Raw genomic sequence first — 13781 nt, forward strand, 5'->3', positions numbered from 1 at the left:
CTGCACACTGTGCAGGTCACTGTGCCTTAAACTATATTGCCATTTTCTTCCACCCATACATCTTGTCTGTACAAGCTCAAAGTTATACCAAGGAGTGTTTACGTATTTTGTGGAGCATGGGTGATGTGCAATGATTTAGAATTTAGCCTTCCTCAGAAGAGGGTTCCTTCAATATCGTGCTGTCAGTTTTTCCTGTTGGTCCAACTTTTTATTTTTATATGGTAATGTCACTCCTGGAAGATAGTTGCTTGTGTGGTCTGTAATGAAAAACTGTCCAGCGTTTGGCTTCCATGGTTGGATAAGGGAATGTCATGTTCTCATATATATATTTGTTTGATGGCATGTGTAGCTGCAGATACACATGCTGTGCATATCCCGCCATCTAGTGTTGGGCTCGGAGTGTTACCAGTTGTTTTTCTTCGAAGAAGTCTTTTTGAGTCGCAAGATCGAGGGACTCCTCCCCTTTCGGCTCCATTGCGCCTGGGCGTTGACTCCATCTTAGATTGTTTTCTTTCCGCCATCGGGTTCGGACGTGTTCCTCTTCGCTCCGTGTTTCGGTTCAGAAACTTAGTTAGATATCTGAAAATTCGATGGTATTGTTTGCGTTCGGTATCGGGTTAGTTAACGCAGATCGACACCGAATCAAGAAAAAGCGCTGGTGGCCCTTCGGGGCTTCGATTCCCCGGCGGGGCCTGGTCGGCCTGACCACGTGCCTCTTCAAGGCTAATGGAACGGACCCCATTCCGCTTCTGCCCCGAATGCCACAACAAGTATCCTTACACAGATCAACATTTGGTCTGTAATTTGTGTTTGTCTCCTGAACACAAAGAGGATACCTGCGAGGCCTGTCGGCCGGTTCGGTCGAAGAAAACGCTAAGGGACTGTAGAGCACGAAGGCTTCAAATGGCGTCGGCGCCGTCAGGACACCACGACATCGAGGAAGAAGAGACTTTCTCCATTGCTGACTCGGACGAGGTCGAAACAGAGCAGACGGCGAAAACCGTGAGTAAAACAGCCCCTGCCAAAACTCACGTAAAAATCATGAAGGCCCAGGGGACGCCACCGCCGGCAGGCCATGGCTTAACCCGTAAAATCGGTGACCGTCCATCAGCACCGAAAAAGGGCACACATGTGTCGAAGTCATCAGACTCCGGTCGAGATACCGGCACAAAATATACTCGGCACCAGGACCCTAGTTCCGAGCAATCTCGACATCGAGATACCGACACCGAGATGAGTCAGCACCGAGAGATCGGAACACCGAAACTAAAAAAAAAAAAAAAAAAAAAAGTGGCTTCGGAGCCGAAAAAGACTGTTGAAAAGGTTTTGATACCGAAACATCCGGCTTCGGAGCCGAAAACAAGCTCCTACACCGAGGAACAAGGCCTTTCAGCACAAATGCAAGGCCATAAATTCGGACAAGAGCTAGAAGCAGGGGAGCCAGATTATACACTGAGAAGTCTCCATATTCAAAAGGATACAGGGAAAATTAGAACTCTCTCTCCTATAAGGATGAAAAGGAAACTTGCTTTCCAAGACAAAGATAAACAACCACAGGCAAAGGTGGCAAAACGAGTAACTCCGCCACCATCACCACAATACTCAACGCAACCATCACCAATTGCAACCCCACCTATGATGCAGTCTCCAACGCACACAGGGATGAACCAAGATGACCCAGATGCATGGGATCTTTATGATGCGCCTGTATCAGATAATAGTCCCGACTGTTACCCAGCAAGACCATCTCCACCTGAAGACAGTACTGCTTACTCACAGGTGGTGTACAGAGCAGCTGCTTTTCACAGTGTGACACTGCACGCTGACCCGATTAAAGATGACTTTTTATTTAATACTCTGTCGTCAACACATAGTCAGTACCAGAGTCTACCAATGTTACCAGGAATGTTGAAACACGCAAAGCAAGTATTTCAAGAGCCCGTAAAAGGCAGGGCCATCACACCTAGGGTGGAGAAAAAGTACAAGCCTCCCCCTACAGACCCTGTGTACATCACGCAGCAACTGGCACCTGACTCAGTAGTAGTAGGCGCAGCACGTAAAAGGGCGAATTCACACACCTCTGGAGATGCACCACCACCCGACAAGGAAAGTCGAAAGTTCGATGCAGCGGGGAAAAGAGTTGCAGCCAATCAATGGCGGATTGCCAATTCACAGGCTTTGCTATCAAGATATGACAGAGCTCATTGGGATGAAATGCAACACTTTATAGAACATCTGCCCAAAGAGTTCCAAAAGCGTGCACAACAAGTGGTGGAAGAGGGCCAAAGTATCTCGAATAACCAGATACGATCGGCAATGGATGCAGCCGACACAGCTGCAAGAACTGTAAATACAGCGGTCACTATTCGGAGACACGCATGGCTACGCACCTCAGGATTCAAGCCCAAAATCCAACAGGCTGTGCTTAATATGCCTTTTAATGGACAGCAGTTGTTTGAGCCGGAAGTGGACACAGCTATTGAGAAGCTGAAAAAGGACACAAATACGGCCAAGGCCATGGGCGCGCTCTACTCCCCACAGAGCAGAGGCACATTTAGGAAGACACAATTTAGAGGGGGGGGTTTCGGGGCCAAACCACAGAACCCCCAACCTCACAAATCAGACCCACATACCAGAGCCAGTATCAGAGAGGAGGCTTTCGGGGACAATACAGAGATGGACAGTTCCCTAAAACTAGAGGAAAGGTCCAAAGACCCCTCAAAATAAACATAACACCAGTGGGGGGGAAGACTAACAGATTTTTACCAAAACTGGGAGGAAATAACAGACTCGTGGGTCCTAGCCATTATCCAACATGGTTATTGCATAGAATTCCTACAATTACCACCAAATGTGCCTCCAAGAACACACACCATGTCCAGACAACACATGGATCTATTACAGCTAGAGGTCCAAGTGTTATTGCAAAAAGATGCAATAGAACTAGCAGAAAGGAACGGGTGTTTACTCCCTGTACTTTCTCATACCCAAAAAGGACAAAACTCTAAGAGCCATCTTAGATCTCAGAACACTAAATCTTTACATCAAATCAGATCACTTTCACATGGTGACACTTCAAGACGTAATCCCCTTGCTCAAACAACAAGACTACATGACTACATTAGATCTCGAGGATGCGTATTTCCATATACCCATACATCCTTCGCACAGAAAATACTTAAGGTATGTAATCCAAGGGGTACATTACCAATTCAAAGTGTTGCCATTCGGGATAACAACAACGCCAAGAGTCTTAAAAAAATGCCTTGCTGTAGTGGCAGCCTGTAGGAAGTTGGCTCTGTATGTGCTATTTCAAAGTAAGGAATAGCATGCACAGAGTCCAAGGGTTCCCCTTAGAGGTAAAATAGTGGTAAAAATAGATAATACTAATGCTCTATTTTGTGGTAGTGTGGTCGAGCAGTAGGCTTATCCAAGGAGTAGTGTTAAGCATTTGTTGTACATACACATAAACAATAAATGAGGTACACACACTCAGAGACAAATCCAGCCAATAGGTTTTTGTATAGAAAAATATATTTTCTTAGTTTATTTTAAGAACCACGGGTTCAAATTCTACATGTAATATCTCATTTGAAAGGTATTGCAGGTAAGTACTTTAGGAACTTTAAATCATAAAAATTGCATGTATACTTTTCAAGTTATTGACAAATAGCTGTTTTAAAAGTGGACACTTAGTGCAATTTTCACAGTTCCTAGGGGAGGTAAGTTTTGGTTAGTTTTACCAGGTAAGTAAGACACTTACAGGGTTCAGTTCTTGGTCCAAGGTAGCCCACCGTTGGGGGTTCAGAGCAACCCCAAAGTCACCACACCAGCAGCTCAGGGCCGGTCAGGTGCAGAGTTCAAAGTGGTGCCCAAAACACATAGGCTAGAATGGAGAGAAGGGGGTGCCCCGGTTCCGGTCTGCTTGCAGGTAAGTACCCGCGTCTTCGGAGGGCAGACCAGGGGGGTTTTGTAGGGCACCGGGGGGGACACAAGCCCACACAGAAATTTCACCCTCAGCAGCGCGGGGGCGGCCGGGTGCAGTGTAGAAACAAGTGTTGGGTTTGTAATGGAAGTCAATGGGAGATCTAGGGATCTCTTCAGCGCTGCAGGCAGGCAAGGGGGGGGTTCCTCGGGGAAACCTCCACTTGGTCAAGGGAGAGGGACTCCTGGGGGTCACTCCTCCAGTGAAAGTCCGGTCCTTCAGGTCCTGGGGGCTGCGGGTGCAGGGTCTCTCCCAGGTGTCGGGACTTAGGATTCAAAGAGTCGCGGTCAGGGGAAGCCTCGGGATTCCCTCTGCATGCGGCGCTGTGGGGGCTCAGGGGGGACAGGTTTTTGTACTCAGTCTTAGAGTAGTCCTGGGGTCCCTCCTGAGGTATTGGATCGCCACCAGCCGAGTCGGGGTCGCCGGGTGCAGTGTTGCAAGTCTCACGCTTCTTGCGGGGAGCTTGCAGGGTTCTTTAAAGCTGCTGGAAACAAAGTTGCAGCTTTTCTTGGAGCAGGTCCGCTGTCCTCGGGAGTTTCTTGTCTTTTCGAAGCAGGGGCAGTCCTCAGAGGATGTCGAGGTCGCTGGTCCCTTTGGAAGGCGTCGCTGGAGCAGGATCTTTGGAAGGCAGGAGACAGGCCGGTGAGTTTCTGGAGCCAAGGCAGTTGTCGTCTTCTGGTCTTCCTCTGCAGGGGTTTTCAGCTAGGCAGTCCTTCTTCTTGTAGTTGCAGGAATCTAATTTTCTAGGGTTCAGGGTAGCCCTTAAATACTAAATTTAAGGGCGTGTTTAGGTCTGGGGGGTTAGTAGCCAATGGCTACTAGCCCTGAGGGTGGGTACACCCTCTTTGTGCCTCCTCCCAAGGGGAGGGGGTCACAATCCTAACCCTATTGGGGGAATCCTCCATCTGCAAGATGGAGGATTTCTAAAAGTTAGAGTCACTTCAGCTCAGGACACCTTAGGGGCTGTCCTGACTGGCCAGTGACTCCTCCTTGTTGCTTTCTTTGTTCCCTCTAGCCTTGCCGCCAAAAGTGGGGGCCGTGGCCGGAGGGGGCGGGCAACTCCACTAAGCTGGAGTGCCCTGCTGGGCTGTGACAAAGGGGGGAGCCTTTGAGGCTCACCGCCAGGTGTCACAGTTCCTGCCTGGGGGAGGTGTTAGCATCTCCACCCAGTGCAGGCTTTGTTACTGGCCTCAGAGTGACAAAGGCACTCTCCCCATGGGGCCAGCAACATGTCTCTGGTGTGGCAGGCTGCTGGAACTAGTCAGCCTACACAGACAGTTGGTTAAGTTTCCGGGGGCACCTCTAAGGTGCCCTCTGTGGTGCATTTTACAATAAAATGTACACTGGCATCAGTGTGCATTTATTGTGCTGAGAAGTTTGATACCAAACTTCCCAGTTTTCAGTGTAGCCATCATGGTGCTGTGGAGTTCGTGTTTGACAGACTCCCAGACCATATACTCTTATGGCTACCCTGCACTTACAATGTCTAAGGTTTTGTTTAGACACTGTAGGGGTACCATGCTCATGCACTGGTACCCTCACCTATGGTATAGTGCACCCTGCCTTAGGGCTGTAAGGCCTGCTAGAGGGGTGTCTTACCTATACTGCATAGGCAGTGAGAGGCTGGCATGGCACCCTGAGGGGAGTGCCATGTCGACTTACTCATTTTGTTCTCACTAGCACACACAGGCTTGTAAGCAGTGTGTCTGTGCTGAGTGAGGGGTCTCTAGGGTGGCATAAGACATGCTGCAGCCCTTAGAGACCTTCCTTGGCATCAGGGCCCTTGGTACTAGAAGTACCAGTTACAAGGGACTTATCTGAATGCCAGGGTGTGCCAATTGTGGATACAATGGTACATTTTAGGTGAAGGAACACTGGTGCTGGGGCCTGGTTAGCAGGGTCCCAGCACTCTTCTCAGTCAAGTCAGCATCAGTATCAGGCAAAAAGTGGGGGGTAACTGCAACAGGGAGCCATTTATTTACACAGCCCATATCAGAAGACAGCACATACATGTATTCCCGTATCTGGACGATTGGTTAATCAAAACCAATACGCAAGAACGGTGTTCTCAACACACAAAATACATCATAGAAACCCTTCACAAACTAGAGTTATCACTGAACTACCAAAAATCACACTTACAGCAGTGTCAAATACAACAGTACTTGGGAGCAACGATCAGCACAAAAAAAGGAATTGCCACTCCAAGTCCACAAAGGGTACAAGCATTCCAAAACGTAATACAGGGCATGCACCCAAACCAAAGGGTCCAGGTAAAATTAGTGATGAAACTACTAGGCATGATGTCCTCATGCATAGCCATTATCCCAAACGCAAGGTTGCACATGCGGCCCTTACAACAGTGCCTAGCAACACAATGGTCACAAGCACAGGGTCAACTTCAAGATAGACCGCTAAACATACACCTCGCTTCAATGGTGGAATACTATAAATTTAAACCAAGGGCGGCCTTTCCAAGACCCAGTGCCTCAATACGTGATCACAACAGATGCTTCCATGGTAGGGTGGGGAGCACACCTCAACCAACACAGCATCCAGGGACAATGGGACACAACAAAAACAACTTCATATAAATCAGTTAAAACTACTAGCAGTGTTTCTAGCGTTGAAAGCATTTCAACCACTAATAGCCCACAACACATTCTTGTCAAAACAGCCAACATGACAACAATGTATTACCTGAACAAACAGGGAGGGACACACTCGACACAGTTGTGTCTCTAAGCACAGAAGATTTGGCATTGGGTGATTCACAACCACATTCACCTAATAGCGCAATACATACCAGGAATTCAAAACCAGTTAGCCGACAGTCTCAGTCGGGATCACCAACAGATCCACGAATGGGAAATTAATCCCTAGATACTACAAACTTACGTCCAAAGATGGGGAACACCGCAAATAGACCTATTTGCAACAAAAGAAAACGCAAAATGCCAAAACTTCGCATCCAGGTACCCACAGCCTCACTCCCAAGGCAATGCGTTATGGATGAGTTGGTCAGGGATATTTGCTTACGCTTTTCCCCCTCTCCCACTCCTTCCGTATCTGGTAAACAAATTGAGTCAAAACAAACTCAAACTAATACTAATAGCACTAACTTGGGCACGACAACCTTGGTACACAACTCTACTAGACCTGTCAGTAGTGCCTCATATCAAACTGCCAAACAGACCAGATCTGTTAACTCAACACAAACAACAGATCAGACACCTGAATCCAGCATCGCTCAATCTAGCAATTTGGCTCCTGAAATCTTAAAATTCGGACATCTAGACCTTACACAAGAATGCATGGAGGTCATCAAACAGGCTAGGAAACCTACTACAAGACATTGCTACGCAAATAAGTGGAAAAGATTTGTTTATTACTGTCATAATAATCAAATACAACCATTTCACGCATCTGCAAAAAACATTGTAAGCTACCTACTACACTTACAGAAGTCCAAGTTAACTTTTTCATCCATTAAAATACATCTCACAACAGTTTCGGCTTATCTGCAAATTACACATTCTACTTCACTATTCAGAATCCCAGTCATAAAAGCATTTATGGAGGGTCTGAAAAAGATTATTCCACCAAGAACACCACCAGTTCCTTCGTGGAACCTCCATATCATATTAACACGAGTCATGGGTCCACCATTTGAACCCATGCACTCTTGTGAGATACAGTACTTAACATGGAAAGTAGCCTTCCTAATAGCGATCACATCTCTCAGAAGAGCAAGTGAAATACAGGCCTTTACCATACAAGAACCCTTTATACAGATACACAAACATAAAGTAGTTCTTCGCACAAATCCCAAATTCTTGCCAAACGTCATATCACCGTTCCACTTAAATCAGACAGTGGAACTCCCAGTGTTCTTCCCAGAACCAGATTCTGTAGCTGAGAGAGCATTACATACATTAGACATAAAAAGAGCACTAATGTACTACATTGATAGAACCAAACAAATTCACAAAACAATTGTTTGTTGCTTTCCAAAAACCTCATACAGGGAATCCAATATCCAAACAAGGCATTGCCAGATGGATAGTTAAATGTATTCAAACCTGTTATATGAAAGTGAAAAGAGAACTGCCTATTACACCAAAGGCACACTCCACTAGAAAGAAAGGTGCCACCATGGCCTTTCTAGGAAACATACCAATGACGGAAATCTGTAAGGCAGCCACATGGTCTACGCCTCATACATTTACTAAACATTACTGTGTGGATGTGTTAACAACACAACAAGCCACAGTAGGCCAAGCAGTATTAAGAACATTATTTCAAACTACTTCAACTCCTACAGGCTAAACCACCGCTTTTGGGGAGATAACTGCTTACTAGTCTATGCACAGCATGTGTATCTGCAGCTACGCATGCCATCAAACAGAAAATGTCACTTACCCAGTGTACATCTGTTCGTGGCATGAGACGCTGCAGATTCACATGCGCCCTCCCACCTCCCCGGGAGCCTGTAGCTGTTTTAAGTTGATAAAAATAAACTTGTACATTTGTAAACTTGCAAATATAACACTTTTAATCACATTATGTACATACATACTTACTCCATTGCATGGGCACTATTACTATATACACAACTCCTACCTCACCCTCTGCGGGGAAAACAATCTAAGATGGAGTCGACGCCCATGCGCAATGGAGCCGAAAGGGGAGGAGTCCTTTGATCTCGTGACTCCAAAAGACTTCTTCGAGGAAAAAAACAAAACTTGTAACACTCCGAACCCAACACTAGATGGCGGGATATGCACAGCATGTGAATCGGCAGCGTCTCATGCTACGAACAGATGTGCACTGGGTAAGTGACATTTCCCATATATATGAACCTAACACGTTTTTGTGTGTTCCCTAGTTGGGAGCACTTGAAACTTTTTTTTTCTTCTGTCCAAACCCCCCAACCAAAACTCCCCCGCACCAAAAAAAAAAAAAAAAACACTTTGTGGGAGCATAACTGGCCCTTTCTCATCTTCCCTGCTGGTCAAAGTTGAAAGGACATGTTAAAAACTAAACGCTTACTATCCTTTGCAAAGCTTGTCAAAGGCTGAAGAGGGGAATGGAAGACGCCAAATAGGTAAGTTATTCCTCCTAGTTGGTCTGGCTTTGACTCTACCTGCTTCTCCGATTTGAAATTGCCCCTTTACTGTTGATCGCTGCATTAATAGTCCAGTTTTTACAGCTACAGAAATTGCTTTTTTCAGACTTGGGTTATTTAGAAAGTCTGTTGGTGGAGAGTGTGACTGCCAAAACTGTAAATAATGTGATTTAACTCAGCACCATTTGACAGCAAGAAGCATTTTGGTGGTCCTCAAAATTCTAGTGGAGAGTGGAAGCTACAAAAGGGGCAGTGCTTTGTGGTCCTGCCCTTGGGTGAATATGGTGGGGTAAAAGATTGGTTTGAAGCCAAAGCTAGTACCAGAGAACGCTCAATCTTCAATTTTCAGGGCAGGAGGGTGGAGCGCATGTAACTTTCTGAGCAATAACTGTGCTGGAAACCTGCAGTTTTCCCTCTTTCTCTTCTCCAGCATTTTCATAGATTCACATGCTTGAAGTATGATTAACAAAGCATTACCAGTAAGCAGAGGTAGGTGGGAGTAAGGGCAACCTTATGTGAAAAGGTTCTGGAGAATTACTTTGTCCCCCTTTATTATTATTATTTTTTTTTCTTTTATTTAATGACTGCATGCTTGTCCTTTGTGAAAACGCACTTTGTCCACAGCCTTGCAGATCTGTTTGAGGCGATCTGGGGAAGGGAGCAGTTGCTGATGCCCTTCTTGTCTTAATGCAGCCTCTTACAGTGGCTGATAAAATGCCTGGTCATAATTTTGTGGCACTGATGCAGCAGCTGTCCACCGCTCCATAGTCTGAAGTGAAGTGGGCCATTGGAAGGTTTAAGTCTTCTGAGTGGTGTCATTTTTGAACAGGTTCCCCTTAAGGTGCTCTATCACCTTCAACGAGTATTTGTGATAATTGGTGCACCCTTTCAAAGAATTGAAGAGTTATCTGCTTGTGTTGATTGCTTCACTGTAGTAAGAGTCTTACAGTGATCCTGAGGATTTGCCGTTTTGAGTTGGGTTAAGTCATAGGGGAGTTTTGATCTTTTACGTTTATTTTCCTATTTCGCTTACCAATTGAGGATACTTTATTGCTTAATCAGTGGTGATTTGCGTTTTTAATAGATTTCGTTCAACAAGAGTTGCTTGAAAGGGAAGTTTTAAAAGTGGATGCAGTGGTGATTTTTGACATCATCTGCCAATAACTTTGCCCTTTTACTCATTAAAACTAATTTATTTTCTTCCTTGTCTGGAGGAGCCGTAAATTGCCATTTACTTTTCGGTCCTGGATACATTTATTGTTGCAGAAGTAGGATTTTTAATCATTGGCAGGCCTTTCTCCCATATGTGATATGAGCATACTTTCCAAGAGACCGTGGAAGCATCTGCTCCTGTTTTTGAGGCAATCCCTCGGCACTGGTTCTGGTTTAGTATCACTGGCTGCTGAAAGCTGATATTTATCTGTGCAGTGATCTTTTCTGTTCTCCTGGTCATCTGAAATTTCATTATTCGCAGTTGATATCCCATCTTCGTGATCTCCACCAACATTAGTATTACTGCAAATACTCTTTATTCAGCACCACTCTGGGTGCCTGACAGTTGAGACTGAAAGATTTGGTGGTTGTGGCGTAGTCACTGTTGTAGGTTGGGAAGATGCTTATATTGTAGGCAGAACTTTGTGTATTATTTTTGTACGGTGGTTATATGCTGTCAAGGCCCTTAAACCAATGACATTTAAACTGGTGAACACCTCTGCAGCAGGGGTGGTTCTTGCGACACATGCCTTCTCCGAAAAGGAAAAAAAAAATATGGGCCATATTCTTTTTTCTAAATCCAGATATTTGATGTGTTCTTCTCTTTTTGAGTTTTTAATCCGACTCGCTGAAGAATGCTTGTCACCCAGTTTTCCTGTCATCACCTTCCTGGCCCGCAGGAGCCATCCTGAGCACCTCTTCTGGGGGCTTCAACCGAATGGTTGGTGCTAAGTGATTGAAGGGGCGTGGTAGAAACCCACAGCGCTGTCAGAGGAGAGCTAATGCTGTGACGCTTGTTGATGAAACTACTGTGGTAATTGCTTGCAAAATTGAAGCATCCTCATTGACTAGGCCATCTTCACGAATGGAAATAATTGAGGAACTAGTTTACAAGTTGCCAACAAGGTAACCAATATCTTTAATGGTCTCTTGTCACCTAATACGGATTTGGAAGGAGTATGTTTAGGGCGTCCCTTCGAGGCACTGTATTATAGTGGTATGTATTAATGTTTTGCAACCCAAAGAAGGTGGAAACCCTTTCGCAAGCGCGAAGGGGTCCTCAGGGGACACCTTCCGCTTTGTGAATACTAAAAAAAAAAAATGTTAGAGATAGAGATATCTTGAGAGTAGGCAGAAGGGCAGAAGACCATATATTACATGCATCACATTTCCAGATGAAAAATAAATTATTTATTTAAAAGCAATCACAGGCTTGGTGGGCATCTGACCGCTGCCGTGATGGCTGTGAATTACTAGTGGTGTTTTTTTTTCTTTTCTAAGCATAACTTCACTACTTGGAGAGGTGATGTGAGTATGTTAAGGGGTGCTGCTTCCTTTCTCTGACCTTGGGGGACTAACCTGCAGTCTGCACCCTAGTCAAAGGGATCATGGAGAACCTTATTTCTAATGAGAAAGTTTGTGACTGGGAGCTTCACTGAGCTAATTTTTTTTTTTTTTTAAACTCCTTTTGCACCCCCCCTTCCTCACTAGTGTTGCTTTTTCCAGAATATGCCCTCGATTTAGGGAGGACATAAACCTAGCATATGTGAATCAGGCAAAAAGAAATCTTGCAGATATGTAATAATGACTTATTGGTAGTCTGTCAAACTGGAATGGAATTTAGCAAATTATTCAGTGGAAAAACATTTGGAAAGTGAAGGGCTGGTCTCCAGAAGAACCCTGTAAGAAGGTGAAAAATAAAGTCTTATTTGGAAAAAGCTCCTTTCTATCACTAGATTTATGGTAGAAATCTGGTTGTTAGCAGCCTCTGGGCGGAATAAGGACTTTGAGTCCTATGGCCTGATTGAACAATGTTCATGTCACAAGGGGGTTGACTGATTACATGCTGACTCTCTCTCTTCGTTGTTATTGAGTGTCTGCATATACTGCTATGTTAATAACTACCAAGGGCTTCCAGACATGTGAAAGATCCATGTGTGCGCTAAGTCAGTTATGCCTCTACAAATGTTTGCTAGCTAGTCTAGCAGTTGAATGAGTCTTGAGTAAGATCCCTGCCCAGGGTACTCGACCATACCCTCTTTTTCTCTACGCCATTGTCTCCCAGTGGTATCTAATCCTTTTCTGATTTACTCCTAGCATTCCCAGTCTATTATTATTATTTTCCTTTAGTATTTATCCCGTGCCTCTGACACTCTTTGTGCAGGTGCAGTGTTCTAAATATCTGGCAGTGTTTCTGTGTCGAGGATCTATCTTTTAAGTGCAGTTTGTCAAAGTCCTAAGGCGTGTGAAAATGCACATCTGAACGTCCGAAATCTGCGTCTCAGCCAGTGTTATTGTTTCACCACTCTGTACCTTGGCTGACTAAATCCAGTGTCTGCACTGGTCACCACCGTGATGTCAGTAGATGCTGATATGCCTTTCTTCAGTATAAATTAGACTTTTGATCTGGTCATCAGGGGGATAGTCAGAGTGGTGTTCTGTGCCACATCTTATATATTGGATTTGTGTTAACTTTCATTGTTTGACTTGGCGTACTGTTGTATTCTTAGTGGACTACAAACTTGAAGCAGTGGCGGTCTCTTGTGTTAAATGGTAGTTGGCGTTTTTTTAAATTTCAGAGAAACATCTTCTGAGTTAGTTGGCAGATGAGCAGTGTCTTCTCAGTTGACGGTTTAACCAGGCTGCGATCATTCCATACTCATTCACCTGACTGCTTAATTGTCAGAGAGTATGATCTCTGCACAGCTTGTTTTATGCAGGGTTATCTTTGATTTCAACTCTAATATTGCTCTAGAAGTTTGCTGTTGAGCAACAGTCCATGTTTTTAGATATCTTCACTTTCAAAGCTAATACTACATTGAAATGGTAATACACATGCAGTCTCTGGTGGGCAGTCCCCAGACATCTAATCGGCCAGAGTCGGGAACTGCTAGTATTTGCAAATGGAGTTTCTTATACCTTAAGTAATGGAGGCTCTATTTCAAGCCCCTGCACTTGTCCTCAACTTCTGATCTTGTAGTTCATATGTAAATGGATATTAATTATCACAGCTAACTTTTTTTTATTTTTTTTATTTCCTTCTTCTAAACAGAAGCAAGCTAAACAAAATGAGGAGGAAGAGGACGATGAAGGTGTGAAACTGTAAGTACAAGAACCGGCTATCCATGTCCGTGTTTATGGCAGCCTATATTTATGTTCATGTTACGAATGTTAAACTTGATTAAGCCTTAAAATGTTTATTATCGTTTAAGCCATTAAAAACAGAAAACTCATGGTTTCATTATCTCACCCCCTTCTAAAGGATTTTTACCATATAATTGTAGTCTAATGCTTGGCCCAGAGCCATACATTCTCTTTAGTATGTTAATTATACATCTGTTAACTAATGTAAAATACCTTCCATGTTGGCCTCGCAGTCCATGGGGTTTTTCTGTAGGGTGACGACCTTACTGGAATTCCTTCTTTCTATTCAGCATGAAAACAATTAAAGATACA

General features: G+C 44.5%; 1 protein-coding gene across 1 annotated transcript in view; it reads left to right on the top strand.

The window, feature by feature from the left end:
• The window catches only part of LOC138268273 (SURP and G-patch domain-containing protein 2-like), a 216559-nt gene that overhangs the window by 78979 nt on the left and 123799 nt on the right, over positions 1-13781 (top strand). Inside the window, exon 9 of the mRNA XM_069217767.1 lies at positions 13378-13427. Within this exon, the coding sequence (XP_069073868.1) occupies positions 13378-13427 (50 nt within the window). The remainder of the gene's footprint in view (positions 1-13377; positions 13428-13781) is intronic.

Source organism: Pleurodeles waltl, chromosome 12 (assembly GCF_031143425.1).
Source record: "Pleurodeles waltl isolate 20211129_DDA chromosome 12, aPleWal1.hap1.20221129, whole genome shotgun sequence".
NCBI classification, from domain to species: Eukaryota; Metazoa; Chordata; class Amphibia; order Caudata; family Salamandridae; genus Pleurodeles; species Pleurodeles waltl.